Source organism: Vicia villosa, linkage group LG2 (genome assembly GCF_029867415.1).
Source record: "Vicia villosa cultivar HV-30 ecotype Madison, WI linkage group LG2, Vvil1.0, whole genome shotgun sequence".
NCBI lineage: Eukaryota > Viridiplantae > Streptophyta > Magnoliopsida > Fabales > Fabaceae > Vicia > Vicia villosa.
The window spans coordinates 153,536,235-153,558,067 of record NC_081181.1 but is presented as its reverse complement, the minus strand read 5'-3'; the positions used below and the strand labels follow the sequence as shown (position 1 = coordinate 153,558,067).

The 21,833-nt window shown below is 37.3% G+C and overlaps 1 protein-coding gene across 1 annotated transcript; it reads left to right on the top strand.

Annotated features, from left to right (window-relative positions):
* The first annotated feature begins 17,308 nt into the window (after positions 1–17,308).
* LOC131652541 (chalcone synthase 4-like) lies at positions 17,309–18,844 on the top strand. Its single transcript, XM_058922423.1, has 2 exons — positions 17,309–17,582; positions 17,742–18,844. The coding sequence occupies exons 1-2, from the start codon at positions 17,405–17,407 to the stop codon at positions 18,731–18,733; spliced, it is 1,170 nt and encodes a 389-aa protein (XP_058778406.1). The 5' UTR covers positions 17,309–17,404; the 3' UTR covers positions 18,734–18,844.
* The last annotated feature ends 2,989 nt before the right edge of the window (positions 18,845–21,833 follow it).

Sequence of the window (21,833 nt, the reverse complement as noted above, 5' to 3'; positions counted from 1 at the left end):
GAGTAAAAGCGAATAAACTAAAAGTGTTATATATCTTTAAAAAAGTAAGACGCCAATTTTCACCACGGTTAGAATTTCAACCGTGTTGAAAAGTGGCTTAAAAATAAGTAAAAAAATAAAAAATATTGGTGCTAGGATTCAAACCCATGACGTTGTTTTTTTTTTTTTGATGAAAAGACCCTGTTTCATTAATCAGAGGAAACAAACAAGTTACAAGGGTCAGCATTGATGCTTGGAATGCAGCCAGTCCAACATCTAGATCCTAAACACTTGCCCAATTGAACCAAATTATGAGCATCAGTGTTGAATTCCCTCCTAATAAACATTATGGAAATATTACAAGAATTAGAAATTAAGTTTCTGCAGTCCAGGGAAATAGGTTCTATATCAGCTATGTAGCCAGAACCATTAATGCAATCTACAACAGTGAGGGCGTCCGACTGAAGGGTGAAGTCGTGGATGCCAATCTCTTTCGCGGTTTGAATACCCCACCGGATTGCCAAGGCCTCCGCTGTAGTTGGATTCACCACACTCTCCATGCGTTTTGTGGCCGCCAGAAAAATATTAGACGTGGGATCTTTGATTACGCAACTTAACGAAACCATATCATTGTCAAAGCATCCCGCATCTGTCTGTACCAGCCAGCCAGTTTTAAGTTTGGACCACTCCTGCTGCCCATCTTCAGTCGTATCAAATTCGGTCTTAACCTCTTCCATAACAGCGTGCCATATCTCTTGGGCCGCAGCTGGGACCAAGGGTTTGACACCCTTGAAAACCACATTATTCCTCATATTCCAAATCTTCCAGAAACACACAACAGCAATTTGGGCAGTAGTAATGTCTTTCGAAGATACCAAACTAAACAACCAGTCTTCAATGTCACCGGCAGCAGGTAGGCGAAGGCCTAAGGGACTAGAAAAGCAGACCCGTCTCACAAAATCGCACCTGAGAAAAAGATGAAGACTATTTTCTGGCTCAGATTCACATAACGGGCAGATCCCATCATTGATAATACTTTTTTCCGGAGATTGCTCTTAGTTGGCAGGATATCCTTGATCAGGCGCCAAACGAAATTGCGAACCCTAGGGCTAACCTTTAATTTCCACAGGTGCTTCCACAAAACCTGCCTATTCGTTGAGGAGGAGCTGGGGCCGGATTGACTTTGCATAGCACTGAGCCATCGGTATGCTGATTTGACTGAATACTCCCCATCCGGTGCGTGGTGCCAGAGAAGCTTATCATCAGACAAGGTTGAAGATAAAGGAATGCTGCAGATATGCTTTGTCACCTCAGGAATGAAAAGCTCCTTAATTGTATCAATTTTCCAGCAATATATATCAGTGTCAATTAGTGAACTCACCGAATCAGGAACTTGGGGGCTGACCGACGATTCAGGTATGCAGAAACCTGGAAGCGTTGGAATCCACCTATCTCCCATGATACTTACCTTAGCTCCATTGCCTATTCTCCATCGAGTGCCGTTTAGTAAGAGATCCTTCGCACTTGTAATGCTCCTCCATGCATAACTAGGTTTAAAGGGCTTTTGGACTTTCGAAATGGAGTAGTTTGGATAATAACGACCCTTAAAGACCCGCTCCAATAGGGATCCCTCTGCCTACAGTAACCGCCAATATTGCTTCCCAAGGAGACTAGTATTGAAGTCTTGAATCCCACGGAACCCCATCCCTCCATTGCACTTAGCTTTCGCCATATTTTGCCAGCTCACCCAATGGATTTTCCGCTCCCCATCTTTGGATCCCCACCAGAACTTACATAACAGCGCCTCAATTTCTCTACAGCAACCCTCCGGCAGTCTATAGCAACTCATGATGTAGGTTGGAATTGCTTGTGCTACAGCTTTGATTAAGATCTCTTTCCCAGCCCTTGAAAGAAAAGTTTCCTTCCAACCCTTAACTTTTTTCCACACCCTTTCAATAACCATCTTAAACACCTCTTTTTTGGACCTCCCAAATATCACTGGAAGGCCCAAATACCGAGAATGGTGCTGGACCCCTCGAAAACCTAACTTGTTTTTAATTTGGACTTTTTTCTCCTCAGTAACATTCCCACTGAAGGAAATTTCAGATTTCTCGGCGTTGACTAGCTGGCCGGATGCTTGTTGATAGCTCTCCAGGATGTGCCAAATGCGATCTGCTTCTTCTTCGTTGGCGCGAGCAAAAAGAAGACTGTCATCGGCAAAGAATAGATGAGAGATGGTTGGAGACTTGCAAGCAACCCGGATACCGTGAATTCTGCCATCCTCGACTCCCCGCCTCAGTAAGCCAGAAAGAACATCTGCACAGATAACAAACAAATAAGGTGAGAGGGGATCTCCTTGCCGGAGACCCCTATAAGGAATGAATCTGCTGCTAGGTTGGCCATTGATCATCACTTGATAGGAGACAGTTGAGATGCACCGGTGGATCAATGAGACAAGAGACGGAGGGAAGTTCATATTTGTTAAGGTTTCCACAACAAAACTCCATTCAAGTCTATCATAAGCCTTGGACATATCCAGCTTGAGTGCCATGGTCCCCTTCTTCCCCTTTTTCTTATTCTTCATCCAATGGAAGCATTCCATGGCAATGAGCGCATTATCCGTGACCAATCTTCCACAGATAAAAGCACTTTGTTCCTCACTAATCACTTCCGGCAGAATACTCTTCAATCTATTCGCTATCGCTTTGGTCGCCGCTTTCATAACAACATTACAAAGGCTAATCGGTCGAAAATCCATCGGAGTGGCAGGTTTCTTTTTCTTGGGGATCAAGGTAATGAAGGTGTTGTTGATATCAGTAGGATTTCGGTTATTGTTGAGGATGTACAGCACGAAATTGGTCACATCAGTACCGGTGGTTGCCCAGAATTTCTGAAAAAAGAAAGCAGGTAGCCCGCCAGGGCCAGGCGCCTTAGAAGGGTGCATTTGGAAAAACTCCTCCTTCACCTCCTCAGCAGAAAAAGGACTGGCGCAGAAATTGATATGGCTCTCAGAAAGTTTCCTAGGAATCGCTCTACAGACTTCGGCCAGATTTGTGGGGTTGGAGGATTTAAAGATTTCCCCAAAGTATTCGAGCAGAATTTTCTCACATTTAGATCTACCTCGCTGCCAATTACCCTCAGGATCTTTCAGTCTTTTGATCACATTCGTACGCCTCCGTTGGTCAGCCTTACTGTGGAAGAACTTTGTATTTCTATCACCACTCTCCAACCACACAGCTCGGCTTCTTTGCCTCCATAAAATTTCTTCAGTTTTTAGAAGCCGGTCCCTTTGCTTTTCAAGTGCTTTAAATTGTTGCAATTTCGGCTCCTCACTCGACCATCTAATATCCTCCTGAAGCTTTTTATCAAGACGACCAATTTCCATTCTGATGCTACTAGTCCGGATGTCCCTGAATTGGTGTTGAATTGCCTGCATAGCCGCCGTCTTCAAAGAAACATCTCCTGCAGCCTGTCTCCAGATATTCTTCACAGTTTTGCTGCAAATGGCTTCCTTAGCCCACGCCTCCTCAAACCGAAAAACATAGGGAGAGCGACGATCCTCACTGTCAGTAAGGATGCTGATCCGAATTGCCGCATGGTCAGAGCCAAACCGCTCCAAATGGGACACCTTAGTCTGTGGAAACCGTTGGGCAAAAGCATAAGAACAGATGCTCCTGTCCAGTCTGCATTGGATGTTGTGATCCCCAACTCTCCCATTGGACCATGTAAATGGATACCCCTCAAAATCCACTTCCTGAAGCCCACACACTGTCATTACGTCTCTTCCATAATTAAGTTGTGATGATGACCTTCCATTTCCCCCAATCTTGTCTGAATCAGCCAGTATATCATTGAAGTCACCACACACAATCAACTCACTACCGCCTTCCTCCCACAAATTATGAATGAGATTCCATGTATCTTTCTTTCTTGCCTCAATCGGGAATCCATAGATGCACGCAAGTGACCAGGGCCTGTCTTCATCAGCTTGGGTGCAAAGTCCAGCAACATGATTCTGCGAAAAGGATTTTATTTGAACATCAACACCATCCTGCCACCAAAGGCAGACACCGCCGACCCTCTCCCTCCCGCTACCAACACAATCCACCGAAACCATGTCACAAAACCGGTACTTCCGTCTCAGTTTCTCTAACTCATCAGCTTTGAGCCTTGTTTCCATGAGGAACACAAGGTGGGGTTTTTCGGTATTGAGAAGCCTGGTAAGGCTTCGAACTGCTCGAGGGTTCCCCAAGCCTCTGCAGTTCCAGCTTATCATTTTCATTGGGATAGGCGATGTTGGTTTTCCAACACCACCTCTGGTCTATTGTTGTTGTCAACAGTTGTGTTCTCCCCCTGCTTCCTCTTCTTCTCCTCCAAACCACAGTCATCCAGATTTCCTTCCACAATCATGACATCTATCAATTGTCTTTTGCCCCTTTTTGTCCCTTTCACACCGCCATCTGCTCCCTTGAGGTTCTTGGTATTTTTCCGCCTCGTCCACTTCTTCTTATGTGTTCCCCCCGCCTCCTTCTTACCATGTTCCTGCCCAGTTCCATTTGATAGAGCCACCGCTCCAAGGGATTCAGCAACCGATTCGACATCAACCGATTTGAACTGTGACTCTTTGCCTCGATCCTTTTCCTTGTTTGCTGACTGAATAGCCTCGGCATTCTGCATAACTTCATTTTCTGCACCTTTTTCCTTCCCTTTAGCTCCGCAGCGGCTTTGGCTTGAAGAGACATTGAACAACTCGCGGCTGCACATGCTGGAGCTGGATTCTTTCCTCCTTCCTTCATCTGTGATTTTTGGCAACGGGGAAACACGCAACCATTGCCCAAAAGCCAGGTCTTGCTCCTCAAGTTCTTCAAATCCTTCCTCGTTTAAATCCTCCACCACTTCACAGTCTTTCATTTGGTGTCCCATTCTGCCGCAGACGAAGCAGAAAAGAGGAAGTCTCTCATATTTGAACTGCACCCGGATTTTCTTATCTTTGAATGTCACCCATGATGTTGTTGAATAAACTTTAATGTTATATTAAGTGGTTTCTATTAATAAGTTAGTGGAAAGACAAAGACTCTATTGTAGTTGGAAGGCCAAGAGATAGTGGCCTATTAATAGTATCTATTTGCTTTAATTTCCAAGAATAGCATAAATCTTTGGGTCTATATAAAGCGTCACTATGGCATCTATGCTTTGATCATCTACATCATATTGGTCGGAGAAGATTAGCAAAGAGAAACATGGTGCACGGGCTACCAGACATGGGCTATGAAGGAAAATTTTGTGAAGAATGTGTGCTTAGCAAACAAACAAGAACCTCATTTCAAAAGAAGACAGAATATCAAGCTAAACATATTCTCGAATTGATTCATACTGACATATGTGGGTGAATCACTCCGGAATCTTTCAATGGCAAAAGGTATTTCATTTCCTTTATCGATGATTTATCACGAAAGACCTAGGTTTATTTCTTGAAAGAAAAATCTGAAGCATTCAAGGTGTTCAATAAGTTCAAAGTAATGGTGGAGAAGGAAACTGACAGACACATCAAAGTCGTTCGATCTGACAGAGGTGGTGAGTATACTTCGACAGCCTTTATGAAGTATTGTGAAAAGCAGGGCATAAGGAGATTTCTAACTGCACCATATTCACCTCAACAAAATGGTGTGGTTGAAAGGAAGAATCTAAAAATTCTCGACATGGTTCGATCAATGCTTAAGAGCTTAAAGGAATTTTGGGCAGAAGCTGTACAATGTGTCATTGATGTTCAGAATCGATGTTCACATTCAAAGTTAAAAGATCAAACACCACAAGAAGCATGGAGCGGACAGAAGCCAACAGTTTCTCATCTCAAAGTATTTGGTAGTGTGGCTTATGTACATGTATCGAATCATCAAAGAATGAAGCTCGAAGACAAAAGTCAGAAGTGCATATTTATTGGGCCTGATGAGAAAACAAAAGGGTACAGGCTATTCGATCCCATGAGAAAGAAAGTGATAGTGAGTAGAGACGTTCAAATAAACAAAGCGAGCAAATGGGACTGGAACAATTCGACAGAGGTCATCGTCGAAGTTGGAGAATCATCAGTCAGTGTACCAACAAGAATTTCAACAGACCTTAAAGATTCTGACTATGAAGATGAACCTCTACAACCCAGAATGTGAAGTCTGGAAGATTTGTATGATACGACAGAAGAGGTGCCTTGTATGTCTTTTGGCAGATACTGAAAACATTAGCCTCGAAGAAGCGTTGCGAGATGAAAAATGGAAAACTACCATGAACAAAGAGATTAAGGCCATTGAACATAACAACACATGGGAACTAGCAGAATTACCAAAAGGAAGTTAACCCATTAGTGTAAAGTGGGTATTCAAAAAAAATGAATGCTCAAGGCGAAATAGAATGGTATAAGATGCGGCTTGTTGCGAAGGGATACAAGCAGAAAGCAAGAATTGACTATGACGAAGTATTTGCACCTGTTGCAAGAATGGAGGAAATTCAATTACTCATCTCACAAGCCGCTCAATTCAAATGATCGATATTTCAAATGGATGTCAAGTCAGCATTTCTAAAGGTGTGCTCGAAGAAGAAGTTTACATCGAACAACCACCCAGATACATGAAAGTCGGAAAAGAAGAAAAAGTGCTAAAATTGAAGAAGGTGCTTTATGGGTTGAAGCAAGCACCGTAAGCATGGAATACACGCATCAACACATACTTCAAAGAGAGCAGTTTTAAGCAATGTCCCTACGAACATGCTATGTATGTAAAGAAGAATGGAGGTAATATGTTACTTGTTGCTCTCTATGTTGATGATCTAATTTTCTTGGGTAACAATGGTCAGATGATAGAAGAATTCAAGGGCACAATGACATGTGAATCCGATATGACAGGCTTAGGTCTGATGAGATTCTTTCTTGGTCTGGAGGTTCAACAAGAAGAAACGTGAATTTTTATTTTTTAGGAGTAATATTGTTAGGAGTAAATTAATGGTAAATTCATGTGTTAATATAAGTGATTTAGTCTCTAAACTAATGCAAATTGTGATAGATCCATAGGTTTTTAGTGAGAATTGAATTGAAAAGGTTCAGTTCATGTGTAAAGCAAATCGAATCACTTGTGGGTGTTATTTATGCAGGTTTAGAGCTGAACTGAAGTTTTAGGAAAATAAGAAGAGGAAAGGAAGCTGGAAGTCTCAAAGGCAAAGCAAAAAGATGAAGTCTGACAAGGGCGCGCCGCGGGAGTTCTAGCCAGCGCCGCGCCAAAGTCTCTGTTTTTGATCGCGCCGCGCTCATCCGTTGTCGCGCCGCGGCCTCGGCGTTAAAAGCCCAAAACTTATAAATAGAAGCCCTAGCTTCCAAGTGAAAGGAAATCTTTTGGGGAGCGAAATTAGGAGAGCATTCTGAGTTTGCAGTCAAGAACAACAATTGAAGGCCAATTCTTTACCAATCGAAGACATTCCATTGATGAAGATGAATCCCTCCATTAATTCTTGTGTGTTCTTCATGTCTATGGAGAGCTAAATTCCTCTTGTTGAGTTTAAGGTAGTAGTTAACCTATGAATATACAATACCATTGATTCTTTCCTATGAACAATTGTTTGAATTTTATTATCAATAAGAAACCTTGCTTTTAATTTACATCATTGTTGAATCCTTGATCGAAAGAGAGGATTTTTACTTTTGCCCTAGGTTACTATATTGATTCAATTGCAATTTGCAGAGATGGAATTGTGATTGGGTTTTCATAATTATCGTTCCTAATTACTATTATCGTTATTGATATTTGGAGAGATCGAATCTCGTACCGGTAAAAGTTTATCTAATTTGGTTTGCAGACATGGAATCATATTTGAGGATAAGTGAAGATAATAGTTCAAATGATTGTTCAATTGTGAATTAATCCATAAGTTGTATAGGAATAGGTTGATGAACCCTAAAAGCTCAACATATTTCCTTAATCGTTAACAAATTCTCATTATTTGCATTCGTATTATTATTTAGATTTGACAATATTAGAATAATAAAACAAATCCAATTACTTTTTCTCACTCAAAATAAACAACTATAGAACGGCAGTGATATTAACCAATCCCTGTGGATACGATATATTACCGAAAATATTTACCCACAAATACTTTCAACAAATTGGCGTCGTTGCCGGGGATTGGTGTCAATATTGCACGCATTGCAATAGTTTTTTATTTTGAGTTATTTCCTTATTTTTAGTTATATTAATTTTAGTTATTTACTTATTTTTAGATTTTTTGTTTAGTTACTTATTTTTAGATTTTTTTTTTGTTTAGTTACTCAATTTTAGATTTTTAGTTTAGTTCCTTTATTTTAGATTTTTAGTTAGTTACTTTATTTTAGATTTTGTTATTGCAATAGTCTTTTAATTGTTATTTTTTTATTATTATTATTATTTTTTTATCCTGTTATTTCACTTGTTTGCTAGTTTTGTAGAATTTTGTTTGTCGGCATGTTTGACCCAAATATAAATGTTGTGATTCATGCTCAAAACGAGATCCTAACTCGACAAATGGAGTATCTCCTTCAAAGTGTGTCACAGTTCACACCTCAAGTTAATGAGTTTCATGATATCGGATGGTGCACACCGGAAGATGCGATGGAGTATCATATGGCTAACCATGAATACGAACCACAAGGGTTTTCACACTATAATCAAGGTTATCAAAGAGGACCCACTGAGTTAGAGGAAACCATGAATCAATTCATGCAATTCTCTTTAGCCATTCAACAAAACCGGGAAACGCAAGATGTTCAACTTACCAAACTCTTCACCGAGCAAAACGTAAGTCAAGTCTCAACTTTTCAAAACCCTATGACTTGTGTAGAAACCTGCAATGCTACTTCTATAAGGAGTGTAAAAGTGATTGCTGAGGAAATTGAAAACAATGATGATGACAAGGAAGATGTTGCTGAAAAGGATAATATAGAGCATATAAACATCAAGAAAAATATATAAAGTGAGTATGAGCCCTCAATGAAGCTACCTTATCCAAGACCTCCTAAAAGAGTAGATGATGTGTTAGTCGAAGGAACAAAAAAGGAGGATATAATCAAAGAAGTCATGAATGAGTTAGAAACTTCAAAAGTTGAAACTTTTTCAAAAGAGAATATGGTGGACTTAGAGTTGAAGAAGAATAGTAATGCAAAGGAGCATAAACTCTCATTGGAATTACCTCCTATACAAGTTTCTAATAAAGAAGGGAATAAGAGTCATTACTTTCGGCCAATGAAAATGTTTAGCCGTTTGCAAATCACCATCCCATTCTTAGAAGGTTTAGAGTTAAAGCCAAAATTTGTCAAATCCATCAAGGATAGGTTCTCACCGATGAAGAAATTAACAGATAAGGAGGTTATCTCTCTTGAGGAGAGGAAAAAACAAATGAAGGAAGAGAGATCGCGAGTTGAAGTGGTAAGAATTAAGGATGAAGAAATCAAACAAGCAAACTTTAAATACTTTTGGGGCTTCACATTGGTAAGAAAAGTACCAAGAAAAAGAGACAATGGTTGATGATTGAACCATGATCCGTCAAGCCATGTGACGTTAAACGAGGCACTTCGTGGGAGGTAACCCACACTGCTAATGTTTTATTTTGTTTTGCTTATTTTTATTTCAGGAAATAATAAGGGGACCTTTCTGGTGAAAGCTAGGAAGAATCAATTGATATGGCAATACCCCTTGTGAGTCAACCCTCTCGGGCTTGTTCTGAAACATTGAGGTCAATGTTTAGTTCAAGTTTGGGGGTGGATTTACTCTTTTGCATTTTTCAATTTTATGCTTTTATGTTTGTTATTTGTCCCTAGTTTAGAATGAGTAGTCCCACAACAGAATGAGAATCTCAAGCAAAGCACCAACAATGAAGCAACATGCATGAAAGTGGTAGTGAGTGAAGTGAAAATTTTTGAATTTTTTTAGTTCGCCTACTTTTTCAATAAAGTAACAAAGCAGGTATGGATTTTTGAACTCAAACTCCTAATGTGTGCATGAAATTTAGGTTGTTAGTAAATTCTTAACAGAAGTTCTTTATGGTACACTATTTTATTGGATCGGTTTAGCCTTAACCATTGTGAGGAAAGCTTTCCATTGTTTACTATATGCAGGAGACCATCAATTGCTTTGACTTGTTTGTATCATGCTAAACCGTTTGTTGTATCGTCTGTGGAAATCTGAGAAAGTGATTTAGGCACTTGTTTGAATCTGAGAGTTCTCTTAGCCTATTCCAATGTAAAACTTATTTGCTTCTGTGAGAGTGTGATCCTTTGCTAACCATTCTTTGAGCCTGAGGTCAAGATAAGCATCATAATATGCACCAAGGAAAATACCTGGTGAGTTTTGATCTCAATAAAAAGTTTTGTTTTGGACCATCAACCATAAAATTTGGTGATGTGTTTTCTCTTTGACCTTTTTAGAAAGTAGGGGAGCATTCATACAATCTAAATATAGGTTGACCTCCAAGTTGGGGAGAGTCACATTCAAAAGAAGAGTAAGTACATGTGGTAATTGGTGAAAGATTAAAGAAGTCGTAGCTTGAAAAAAAAATTTGGAAAAAGAATACCGTTTGAATATAACGGTTGTTGAAAAAAAAAAGTGAAAAAGAAAAACCAAGCTACGAATGGAAAAAGATGAACGGGTGAGAGAATTAAAGTTATAGAGAAGAAGGAATGAGTTATGATTTGGATGCTCCCCTAGATTAGGAACAACCCTTGACTATCTTCTTTTCTTTGAATCTTAAACCATATTACAACCCGAGAAAGACCTTCTGATTCTCAGATTCCACAAGACTTGATGCTAACAATTTGGTGAACGTATGATATGGATCTTTGTTGATTTAATTGTTTGGATGAGTGTTTAACCCCTCTTTTATTCATCATACTTTTTGATGAGAGTGATTAGTGCTGATTCAATTTCAATTGTGTAGTGTTTTGAACTTCTAGAGGTAATTTGCTTTCAAAATTTGTTTCATGTGTATGTTCGGAGTTTGTAGGAAGAGGAGGAATATTCCGACTTGGTTACTAAATTGAACCACTTGAGAAATTTTTTTGAAAAACTTGTTGCATGACTGTTGGTATGTTTGTTGGAGGTAAGTAATTTTGTTTAGGGACAAACAAAACTCTAAGTTGGGGAGAGTTTGTTAGGAGTAAATTAATGGTAAATTCATGTGTTAATATAAGTGATTTAGTCTCTAAACTAATGCAAATTGTGATAGATCCATAGGTTTTTAGTGAGAATTGAATTGAAAAGGTTCAGTTCATGTGTAAAGCAAATCGAATCACTTGTGGGTGTTATTTATGCAGGTTTAGAGCTGAACTGAAGTTTTAGGAAAATAAGAAGAGGAAAGGAAGCTGGAAGTCTCAAAGGCAAAGCAAAAAGATGAAGTCTGACAAGGGCGCGCCGCGGGAGTTCTAGCCAGCGCCGCGCCAAAGTCTCTGTTTTTGATCGCGCCGCGCTCATCCGTTGCCGCGCCGCGGCCTCGGCGTTAAAAGCCCAAAACTTATAAATAGAAGCCCTAGCTTCCAAGTGAAATGAGATCTTTTGGGGAGCGAAATTAGGAGAGCATTCTGAGTTTGCAGTCAAGAACAACAATTGAAGGTCAATTCTTTACCAATCGAAGACATTCCATTGATGAAGATGAATCCCTCCATTAATTCTTGTGTGTTCTTCATGTCTATGGAGAGCTAAATTCCTCTTGTTGAGTTTAAGGTAGTAGTTAACCTATGAATATACAATACCATTGATTCTTTCCTATGAACAATTGTTTGAATTTTATTATCAATAAGAAACCTTGCTTTTAATTTACATCATTGTTGAATCCTTGATCGAAAGAGAGGATTTTTACTTTTGCCCTAGGTTAATATATTGATTCAATTGCAATTTGCAGAGATGGAATTGTGATTGGGTTTTCATAATTATCGTTCCTAATTACTATTATCGTTATTGATATTTGGAGAGATCGAATCTCGTACCGGTAAAAGTTTATCTAATTTGGTTTGCAGACATGGAATCATATTTGAGGATAAGTGAAGATAATAGTTCAAATGATTGTTCAATTGTGAATTAATCCATAAGTTGTATAGGAATAGGTTGATGAACCCTAAAAGCTCAACATATTTCCTTAATCGTTAACAAATTCTCATTATTTGCATTCGTATTATTATTTAGATTTGACAATATTAGAATAATAAAACAAATCCAATTACTTTTTCTCACTCAAAATAAACAACTATAAAACGGCAGTGATATTAACCAATCCCTGTGGATACGATATATTGCCGAAAATATTTACCCACAAATACTTTCAACAAATATGCAAAAGAAATCTTTAAAATATATAAGATGGAAAGCTGTAATCCAATTTCGACGCCAATGGAACCAGGTGTAAAGCTGTTAAAATTTGATGGAGGAGAATGTGTCGAAGCAAGAAAATATCGAAGCTTGGTAGGAAGTCTTCGCTATCTCACATGTACAGGGCCAGATCCTTCGCTTAGTGTCAGAATTGTAAGTCATTTTATGGAGGAACCAGTCTATACACATTGGAAGGCATTGAAAAGAATCATTTGATACATCCAAGGAACTGTGTCACTTGGACTGATTTACTCAAGAACAGAAGAATACAAGTTGATTAGTTACTCCGACAGCGATTGGTACGGAGATATAGACGATCGGAAAAGCACCTCAAGATATGTGTTCTTTATGGGAAACACTGCATTTACCTGGCTTTCCAAGAAGCAACCGATAGTAACGCTTTCGACATGTGAAGCTAAATATGTGGCAGCATCTTGGTGTGTTTGTCATGCAATATGGCTTAGAATATTAATGAGCAAAATTAAGCTACAATTGAGTTAGCAAAGAATCCAGTGAATCATGAAAGAAGCAAACACATCGACGTTCACTTCCATTCATTCGAGAACATGTGAAGGAAGGAAGTATCGAATTGAGACATGTAGCAAGCAAGGATCAAGCAGCAGATATTTTCACAAAACCATTATCAAAAGAAATTTTTGATAGAGAGAGGAAATTGATAGGCATGATGGATAGAAGAAACATTTAAGTTTACATGGGAGTTTTCTTGAATAAACTTTAATGTTATATTAAATGGTTTCTATTAACAAGTTAGTGGAAAGACAAAGAGTCTATTATAGTTGGAAGGACAAGAGATAATGGCCTATTAATAGTATCTATTTGCTTTAATTTCCTAGAATAGCGGAAATCTTTGGGTCCATATAAAGACCAAGGTTGTATTTTCATGTTAACAGAATATAAAGTAATGCTTCTGTTATCAGACGAGACGTCACTTTTCATCACAATTAAAATTCTAACTGTGGTTAAAACTAACGCCTTTCTGTTGCTATTAAAAACCGTAGTAAAAAAGTTTTTTAATAAAAAAAAATACAGGCACTCCTTTAATCATACTTCTCTCCAAGATAAAGTTGCATAAAAAATGTTTTACTAAAAAAATATATATTTTTTGACAAAGAAAGATATGTGACAAAAGTTAAATAAGATTAATATTGTATAGATAATTTGAATATTAATCAAAAAATGGCACAATGTAACAAAAATTAAATTAATATTGTATGGCCAATATGAATACTATTAAAAAGCCACAATTAATATTTTAATATATAAATGCACAAATACCAAATAACCTAAGAAAAGGAAAATATGTGTAAGTACTTTGTATTTTGGTATATAGTGAGTCGTTAATTTAAAAAAAAATTAATTCATCCCACCTTTCCTTCTTTATAATCAAAACCACTTAACTCAATACATATACGATCAAAGTGTAACGTGATTTTTGAAAGTCAATGATTCCAAAAAAGAATATATAAATGTATCATTCCAAACCTATTTAATTACAATCAATATATAATTAGAGCACCCGAACAGCTTGCACATAAGTCGGCCACATCCTTAGTTAATTAACTCATTTATATGCAACTTGGTATTTATGAAGTGGCTAATTTTCACCACACATGTTAAATGGTGAAATAGTTTTATATATGAAAAAATTGCAAACCAGTTTGGTAGAACGTAAGTATATTAAAAAAAGAAAAGGTTTGACTAGAAAGGGTCTTAAAAAAACTCATTCGGGTATTTTCCACCAAACATGGGTCAGTTCAACCAAGCCAGTCAGCCATAGAAAAAGATTGTTTCGTTGTTTTTGGATTTTGAAATTGTGCCAAGAAACTTTAGGCTTGGGCTTGCCACTAATGGAATGGACCCCTATGGTAGTCTGAGCACTAATCATTCTTCGTGGCATGTTCTTCTCACTATTTACAACCTATCTCCTTGGTTGTGCATGAAGAGCAAGTATATATTGATAAGTGTGATGATTTCTAGGCCACGACAACCTGGTAACGACATAGATGTTTATCTAAATCCATTAATTAAAGATTTACGACTTTTGTGGGATGAAGGCATTGAAGTTAATCATACATATTCTGGCAATAAATTTAAGATACGTGCAATGTTATTTTGCACAATTAACAACTTTCTTGCTTATGATAATTTGGCTAGATATAGTGTTAAAGGACATAAAGTATGTCTTATGTGTGAATCTAATACTTGTTATCAACAACTTGATTTTGGAAAAAAGACTATTTACCTTGGGCAACAAAAATTTCTAAAACGCGGTCATCCTTATCTTGTATTGCGGAAGGCTTTTAATGGAGATAAAGAATTTGATATGGCTCCTAAACCTTTAATCAGGGATGAAGTTTATCAACGATAGGAACACGTTAATGTTGTCTTTGGAAAGAGAGAAAAATAAAAAGGGCCAGTTGAGAAAAATATATGGAAAAAGAGGTCGGTGTTCTTTGATCTTCCATATTGGTTAAGTCTTGATGTTAGACATTGTCTTAATGTGATGCACGTGGAGAAATTGAAAACCCTTAAACGTGTTTCGGTGCAAAATTAGAAATTGAAAACAATGGCAAAATTGAAGATAGCAAGATTTGAGAACCGTTGACGCCAGAACGGACTCAATCTGATAAACGGTGAAAAAGTTATGCGTGTTTGAAAGACGAGAATCATCTGGTCATCTGAGGTGTAAAACTCAACTGTGTAGAATTTTTGTGCGCACCTCTCAAAGAATGTGACTGAGCTTGATCCTCTGATCAAAATCTGAACTCGGGGTATGAAGATAAATCTTAGCCGATAATATTTTTGAAATAATGTCGCTAGAATGGCCCCAATCCGATAAAAATTGAGGGAGTTATGCATTTTTTAATCTTGTCGCACAGTGCCGAAAACTCCATTTCGATAATTAAATTTTGATGTTTTTGCAATATTATGGAATTTCTGGTGCAGAACTGGCCTTCGGTCCCATCATACGAAACGTCAGGGACATCGAGATGGAATTTTCGTTCAAATTTCAGCCGGAGATGATAAAAGGTGCAGGAGTTATGAATTTTTTATCGTACAGGAGACATCGGTTTATTACACTATTTCACTGTATATCTTTAGGTAAATTGCAAATACGAAAATATTCTTCAAAGAAAAATTCCCGACCCGAACACATGAAATATAGTAGACCTCAAGACGGTTATTTTGGCATATGAATCGCTTCAAACTGACTACTTAGCAGGCAGAAGTTACGAGTTTTCGAACATTTGAAAGACAGTTGAACAGTAAACCCAAATTTCAGGTAATTTACACTTTTGATCATCTTCCTCGAAGAACTGGCTTTTGACCTGAACAGGAAAGGTGTAGAGAATGCCAAAAAAAATTTGGCACCGCAAGAATCAAGCCCATACAACCTTCTAGTTGGAAGTTACGAATTTTACACTTACACCACAAAATTGACTTTTGATCTGAAATGTCCCGAAACAGCGGAAACTCTTGATTTCTTCTGTGTTTCAAAGCACACCGGAGTGCTAGGACACTTACTATGATAAGGATTTGATTGGTCCCTGCTGAGAGAGCTTTGAGAAAAACTCCAGACCATATTTGAACTTCAAGAAACCTGAATTCTTGCTTCACTGTTGATTGATAGAAGAGTCATTTCTGCTGTAGCTTTTGAAGAATGGAACCTTGATCCCGGGATCTCATAACCAATGACGTGTACGTATGAATATGGTCTAATACGAAGCCTGAGCCAATTAGAAAAAGATAGGAGGGAAAATTTTGGGTGCAACAAGACTGCCATAATCTTGGGTCAATTGGAGATGTATTTTCCTACATCATTTTTTGACATTATGGTTCACTTGTTCATCTAGTTAGAGAAATCAGATTTTGAGGTCTAGTTTATTTAAGTTCGATGTATCCAATAGAGCGATATATGAAGATCTTAAAAGGTTATACGAAGAATCATCACCGATCAGAAGCTTCGATTGTTGAAAGGTACATCACGGAAGAAGCAGTAGAGTTTTGTACATACTATTTGGCAAAAGCAGATTCTATAGGAATTCCAAAGTCTCTTCATGTTGACACAGACGGAAGAGGTATTCAAGGTCTAAATGTTAAGTCAGTGGCTCAGGATATAGTTATTCAAGCACATTTCTATATATTGGATAATATTGATCGAGTTGAACCTTACATAGATACTCACGAAAGACTTTTGAAGAAAAAATATTCTCGAATGAGTGACAAGTTGTTGTTGATAGATCATAACAAGAGATTCATATATTAATTTAATGAAAGAGTATCTAATAAATATAGTGCATCCGAGATACTTAAATGGTTGTTATACATGCCAAAATTTAATGTCATAACTTGGACTTTGTTTTTTTTTTTTTTGTAAAGTGAGTCGTTAATTTTTAAAAAAATTAATTCATCCCACCTTTCCGTCTTTATGATAAAAAACACTTAACTCAATACATATACAATAAAAGTGTAATGTCATTTTTGAAAGTCAATGATTCCAACAAAAATAATATATAAATATATCATCCCAAACCTATCTAATTACAATCAGCTTGCACATCCTTAGTTAATTAACTCATTTATATGCAACTTGGTATTTATCAAGTGGCTAATTTTCACCACACATGTTAAATGGTGAAATGATTTACTTATGAAAAAATTGCAAGCCAGTTTGGAAGTACGTAATGTAAGTATATTAAAAAAGAAAAGGTTTGACAAGAAAGGGTCTTAATTAAAAAAACTCATTCGGGTATATTCCACCAAACACTTACATGGTCAGTTCAATCAAGCCAGCCATAGAATATTACTAGAAAGTATTTTTGTGAATCTCGTGAAGTCATGTTCATTCATCTACCCACCCACCACAAATATCTACTAATTCTTCATACTATAAAACCATCTAACCTCAAACATGTTAATTACAACACAACACTCTTCGTCCCTTTCCTTTTCTACAACAACCAGTTCTACAAACCTTCAACTAAGTCATATCATAACTTTGCTACCTAGAAACTAGTATTCAATATATCAAGATGGTGACTGTTTCTGAAATTCGTAAGGCTCAAAGGGCAGAAGGCCCTGCAACCATCTTGGCTATTGGCACAGCAAATCCAGCTAACTGTGTTGAACAAGCCACATATCCTGATTTCTACTTTAGAATCACTAACAGTGAGCACAAGACTGTTCTCAAAGAGAAATTCCAACGCATGTGTAAGTATATATTATGTTATGATCACCATTCTTAAATACTTACACCAACTTGATACAAATTGTTTGCATTGAGAGACATATTATTATGTCATTGGTTTTGGTATTATTACCTAAAAATTGTTGTGCTGATGATATGTCATTTATTTGTAACTACTGCAGGTGATAAATCTATGATCAAGAGGAGATACATGTATCTAACTGAGGAGATTTTGAAAGAAAATCCTAGTCTTTGTGAATACATGGCACCTTCATTGGATGCTAGGCAAGACATGGTGGTGGTGGAGGTACCTAGACTAGGGAAGGAAGCTGCTGTCAAAGCTATCAAAGAATGGGGTCAACCAAAATCAAAGATTACTCACTTAATCTTTTGTACCACAAGTGGTGTAGACATGCCTGGAGCCGATTACCAACTCACCAAACTCTTAGGTCTTCGTCCATATGTGAAGAGGTATATGATGTACCAACAAGGGTGCTTTGCTGGTGGCACGGTGCTCCGTTTGGCTAAGGACTTGGCCGAGAACAACAGAGGCGCTCGTGTGTTGGTTGTTTGTTCTGAAGTCACTGCGGTTACATTCCGTGGTCCTAGTGATACTCACTTGGACAGTCTTGTTGGACAAGCGTTATTCGGAGATGGAGCTGCTGCACTTATTGTTGGTTCTGACCCAGTACCAGAGATTGAGAAACCTATTTTTGAGATGGTTTGGACTGCGCAAACAATTGCACCTGATAGTGAAGGAGCCATTGATGGTCACCTTCGTGAAGCGGGGCTAACTTTTCACCTTCTTAAAGATGTTCCTGGGATTGTTTCAAAGAACATTGGTAAAGCATTGGTTGAGGCTTTCCAGCCATTGGGAATTTCTGATTACAACTCAATCTTTTGGATTGCACACCCAGGTGGACCTGCAATTTTAGATCAAGTGGAACAAAAGCTAGCCTTGAAGCCTGAAAAGATGAAGGCCACTAGGGAAGTACTTAGTGAGTATGGAAATATGTCAAGTGCTTGTGTGTTGTTTATCTTAGATGAAATGAGAAAGAAATCAATGCAAGACGGTTTGAAGACAACTGGAGAAGGACTTGAATGGGGTGTGTTATTCGGTTTTGGACCTGGACTTACCATTGAGACAGTAGTTCTACGCAGTGTGACTATATGAGATGCTTAATTTTATTTATTTTCATCTATTTCTTGATTTTTTTTATGTATGTCTGGAATTCAACATGTACCATCATATAAAAATAATATAATTGTGATCAACATTTTCTAATAGTCCTTATTTATTTTGAAAATAATTTAGATATATATGAGATGCTTACTTATTTTATTTTCATGTATGACTTTGTAATTGCTTGTTTTTTAAGTAAGGATATAATGTTGAACTTGAAAGTTAGCTAAGGAGTCAGTTGATTATGCTCTTGTGATTCTCTTTTTAGTTCAGAAAATTACACTAAAGAATGAATTATGTCTTTCGGTTGTAGATATTTTAACTCCTTCAAAGAATGTTAAGCATGGAGTTGGATTTTTTGTGAGCTACAAAACTAGTGAAAACGTAAATGAAAGTAAATCAGATAGGTCTAGGATAAATTATGTGAAAGAGACTTTTTTTAATTTTATTTACTATGTCTATGTTAGGGAGTTTGGAGGTGGGGAAGGCTTCCGAAAACGAATTTTTAAAAAATATAGAAAAATATTTGACATTTTTTGAAAAAAAGATTTTGTTTAGAATGATAAAAGAGTTATTATCATTACAAAATTTAAAAATTTCAAAATAGTATAACAACCTAAAAGATATTTGAAAAATTTATGTAAGCCCTCCAAAACCCTACTTCAATACAATTTTTGAGTTCTTCCATTTTATGGGGTTTTTGGTGTTATGAATAAAATCAAACCCTCCAAAACCCTCATACCCAAAATTCTTTTATTCTTTTCACTCAATTCTTCCTATTTTTCAAAGCCCTCCCCTTCAAACTCCCAAACATAACTCCCAAACATAGCCTATGTGTATTGTAGATGAAACATATAATAAGTATTTAAAGGCAAAACTAATCCTTCTTTTCAAAACAACGTGGAATACAAAATCTACCTCAAACTTTTCTAAATATGTTACTCTCGCGAGCAAGGTTGTTAAAATCTCGATTTAAAACCTAAATTCTATAGATTTTACGTTTCTAGGTCAGCATTTCGTGTTAAATGCAGGTAAAAACATGTTTACGTAAAATCATATTCTGGAACGGTTTTAAGTGATTTAAATCATTCTAAAATTGGTGAAATCGTGTTAAATCATGTAAGATCATTGGATTTTATTCTTTGACCTGATTTTACCTTTTTTTGTCAAAATTTTTTAATCACATTTTATATTTTGGCCCATAAAATTTTCTTTATGAACTTTTAATTTTATTCACATTCATATCTTGGCTAAACATATTCTCGAACTGATTCATACCAACATATGTGGGCCAATCACTCTGGAATTTTTCAATGGCAAAAGGTATTTCATTTCCTTTATCGATGATTTCTCACGAAAGACCTGAGTTTATTTCTTGAAAGAAAAATCTGAAGCACTCGAGGTGTTCAAAAAGTTCAAAGTAATGGTGGAAAAGGCAACTAACAGACACATCAAATTCGTTCGATCTGACAGAGGTGGTGAGTATACTTCAACAGCCTTTATGAAGTATTGTGAAGAGCGGGACATAAGGAGGTTTCTAACTGCACCATATTCACCTCAACAAAACGGTGTGGCTGGAAGGAAGAATTGAATAGTTCTCGACATGGTTCGATCAATGCTTAAGAGAAAGAACATGTCGAAGGAATTCTGGGCAGAAGTTGTACAATGTGCCATTTATGTTCAGAATCGATGTCCATATTCGAAGTTAGAAAATCAAACACCACCAGATCAACAACATGGAGCGGACAATAGCCAACAGTTTCTCATCTCAAAGTATTTGGTAGTGGGGCTTGTGCACTCGTACCAGATCAACAAAGAACGAAGCTCGAAGACAAAAGTCAGAAGTACATATTCATTGGGTATGATGAGAAAACAAAAGGGTACAGGTTATTCGACCCCATGAGCAAGAAGGTGATAGTGAGTAGAGACGTTTGAATAAACAAAGTGAGCAAATGGGACTGGAAGAATTCGACAGAGGTCATCATCGAAGTTGGAGAATCATCAATCGTTGTACCAACAAGCATTTCAACAGACCTTTAAGATTCTAACAATAAAGATGAATCTCTACAACCCAGAATGTGAAGTCTGCAAGATTTGTATGATACGACAGAAGAGGTACACCTTGTATGTCTTTTGTCAGATACTGAAAACATTAGCCTCGAAGAAGCGTTGCGAGACGAAAAATGGAAGACATGAAAATCGGAAAAGAAGAAAAAGTGTTAAAATTGAAAAAGACGCTTTATGGGTTGAAGCAAGCATCGCAAGCATGGAATACACGCATTGACACATACTTCAAAGAGAATAGTTTCAAGCAATGTCCCTACGAACATGCTCTGTATGTAAAGAAGAATGGAGGTAATATGTTACTTGTTGCTCTCTATGTTGATGATCTAATTTTCTTGGGTAACAATGGTCAGATGATAGAAGAATTCAAGGGCACAATGACACGTGAATTCAAGATGAAAGACTTAGATCTTATGAGATTCTTTCTTGGTCTGGAGGTTCGACAAGAAGAAACAGGAATTTTTATTTCACAAGAGAAATATGCAAAAGAAATCTTGAAAAAATATAAGATGGAAAGCTGTAATATGATTTCGACGCCAATGGAACCAGGTGCAAAGCTATCAAAATTTGATGGAGGAGAATGTGTCGAAGCAAGAAAATATCGAAGCTTGGTAGGAAGTCTTCGCTATATCACATGTACAAGGCCAGATCTTTCGCTTAGTTTATACACATTGGAAGGCATTGAAAGTAATCCTTCGATACATCCAAAAAACTGTGTCACTTGGAATGTTTTACTCAAGAATAGAATATTACAAGTTGAATGGTTACTCCGACGGCGATTGGTGCGGAGATATAGAAGATCGGAAAAGCACCTCATGATATGTGTTCTTTATGGGAAACACTGCATTTACCTGGCTTTCCAAGAAGCAACCGATAGTAACACTTTCGACATGTGAAGCTGAATATGTGACAGCATCTTGGTGTGTTTGTCTTGCAATATGGCTTAGAAGATTGTTGAGAAAAATGGAGCTAAAATGGATAGGTTCAACAATAATACAAGTGGACAACAATCAGCAATTGAGTGAGC

Bases quoted from the DNA above. Each gene is read 5' to 3' on its own strand.
- LOC131652541 (XM_058922423.1), top strand. From the start codon at position 17,405: ATGGTGACTGTTTCTGAAATTCGTAAGGCTCAAAGGGCAGAAGGCCCT. The intron at 17,583-17,741 runs GTAAGTATATAT...TAACTACTGCAG, and splicing joins AGAGAAATTCCAACGCATGT to GTGATAAATCTATGATCAAG.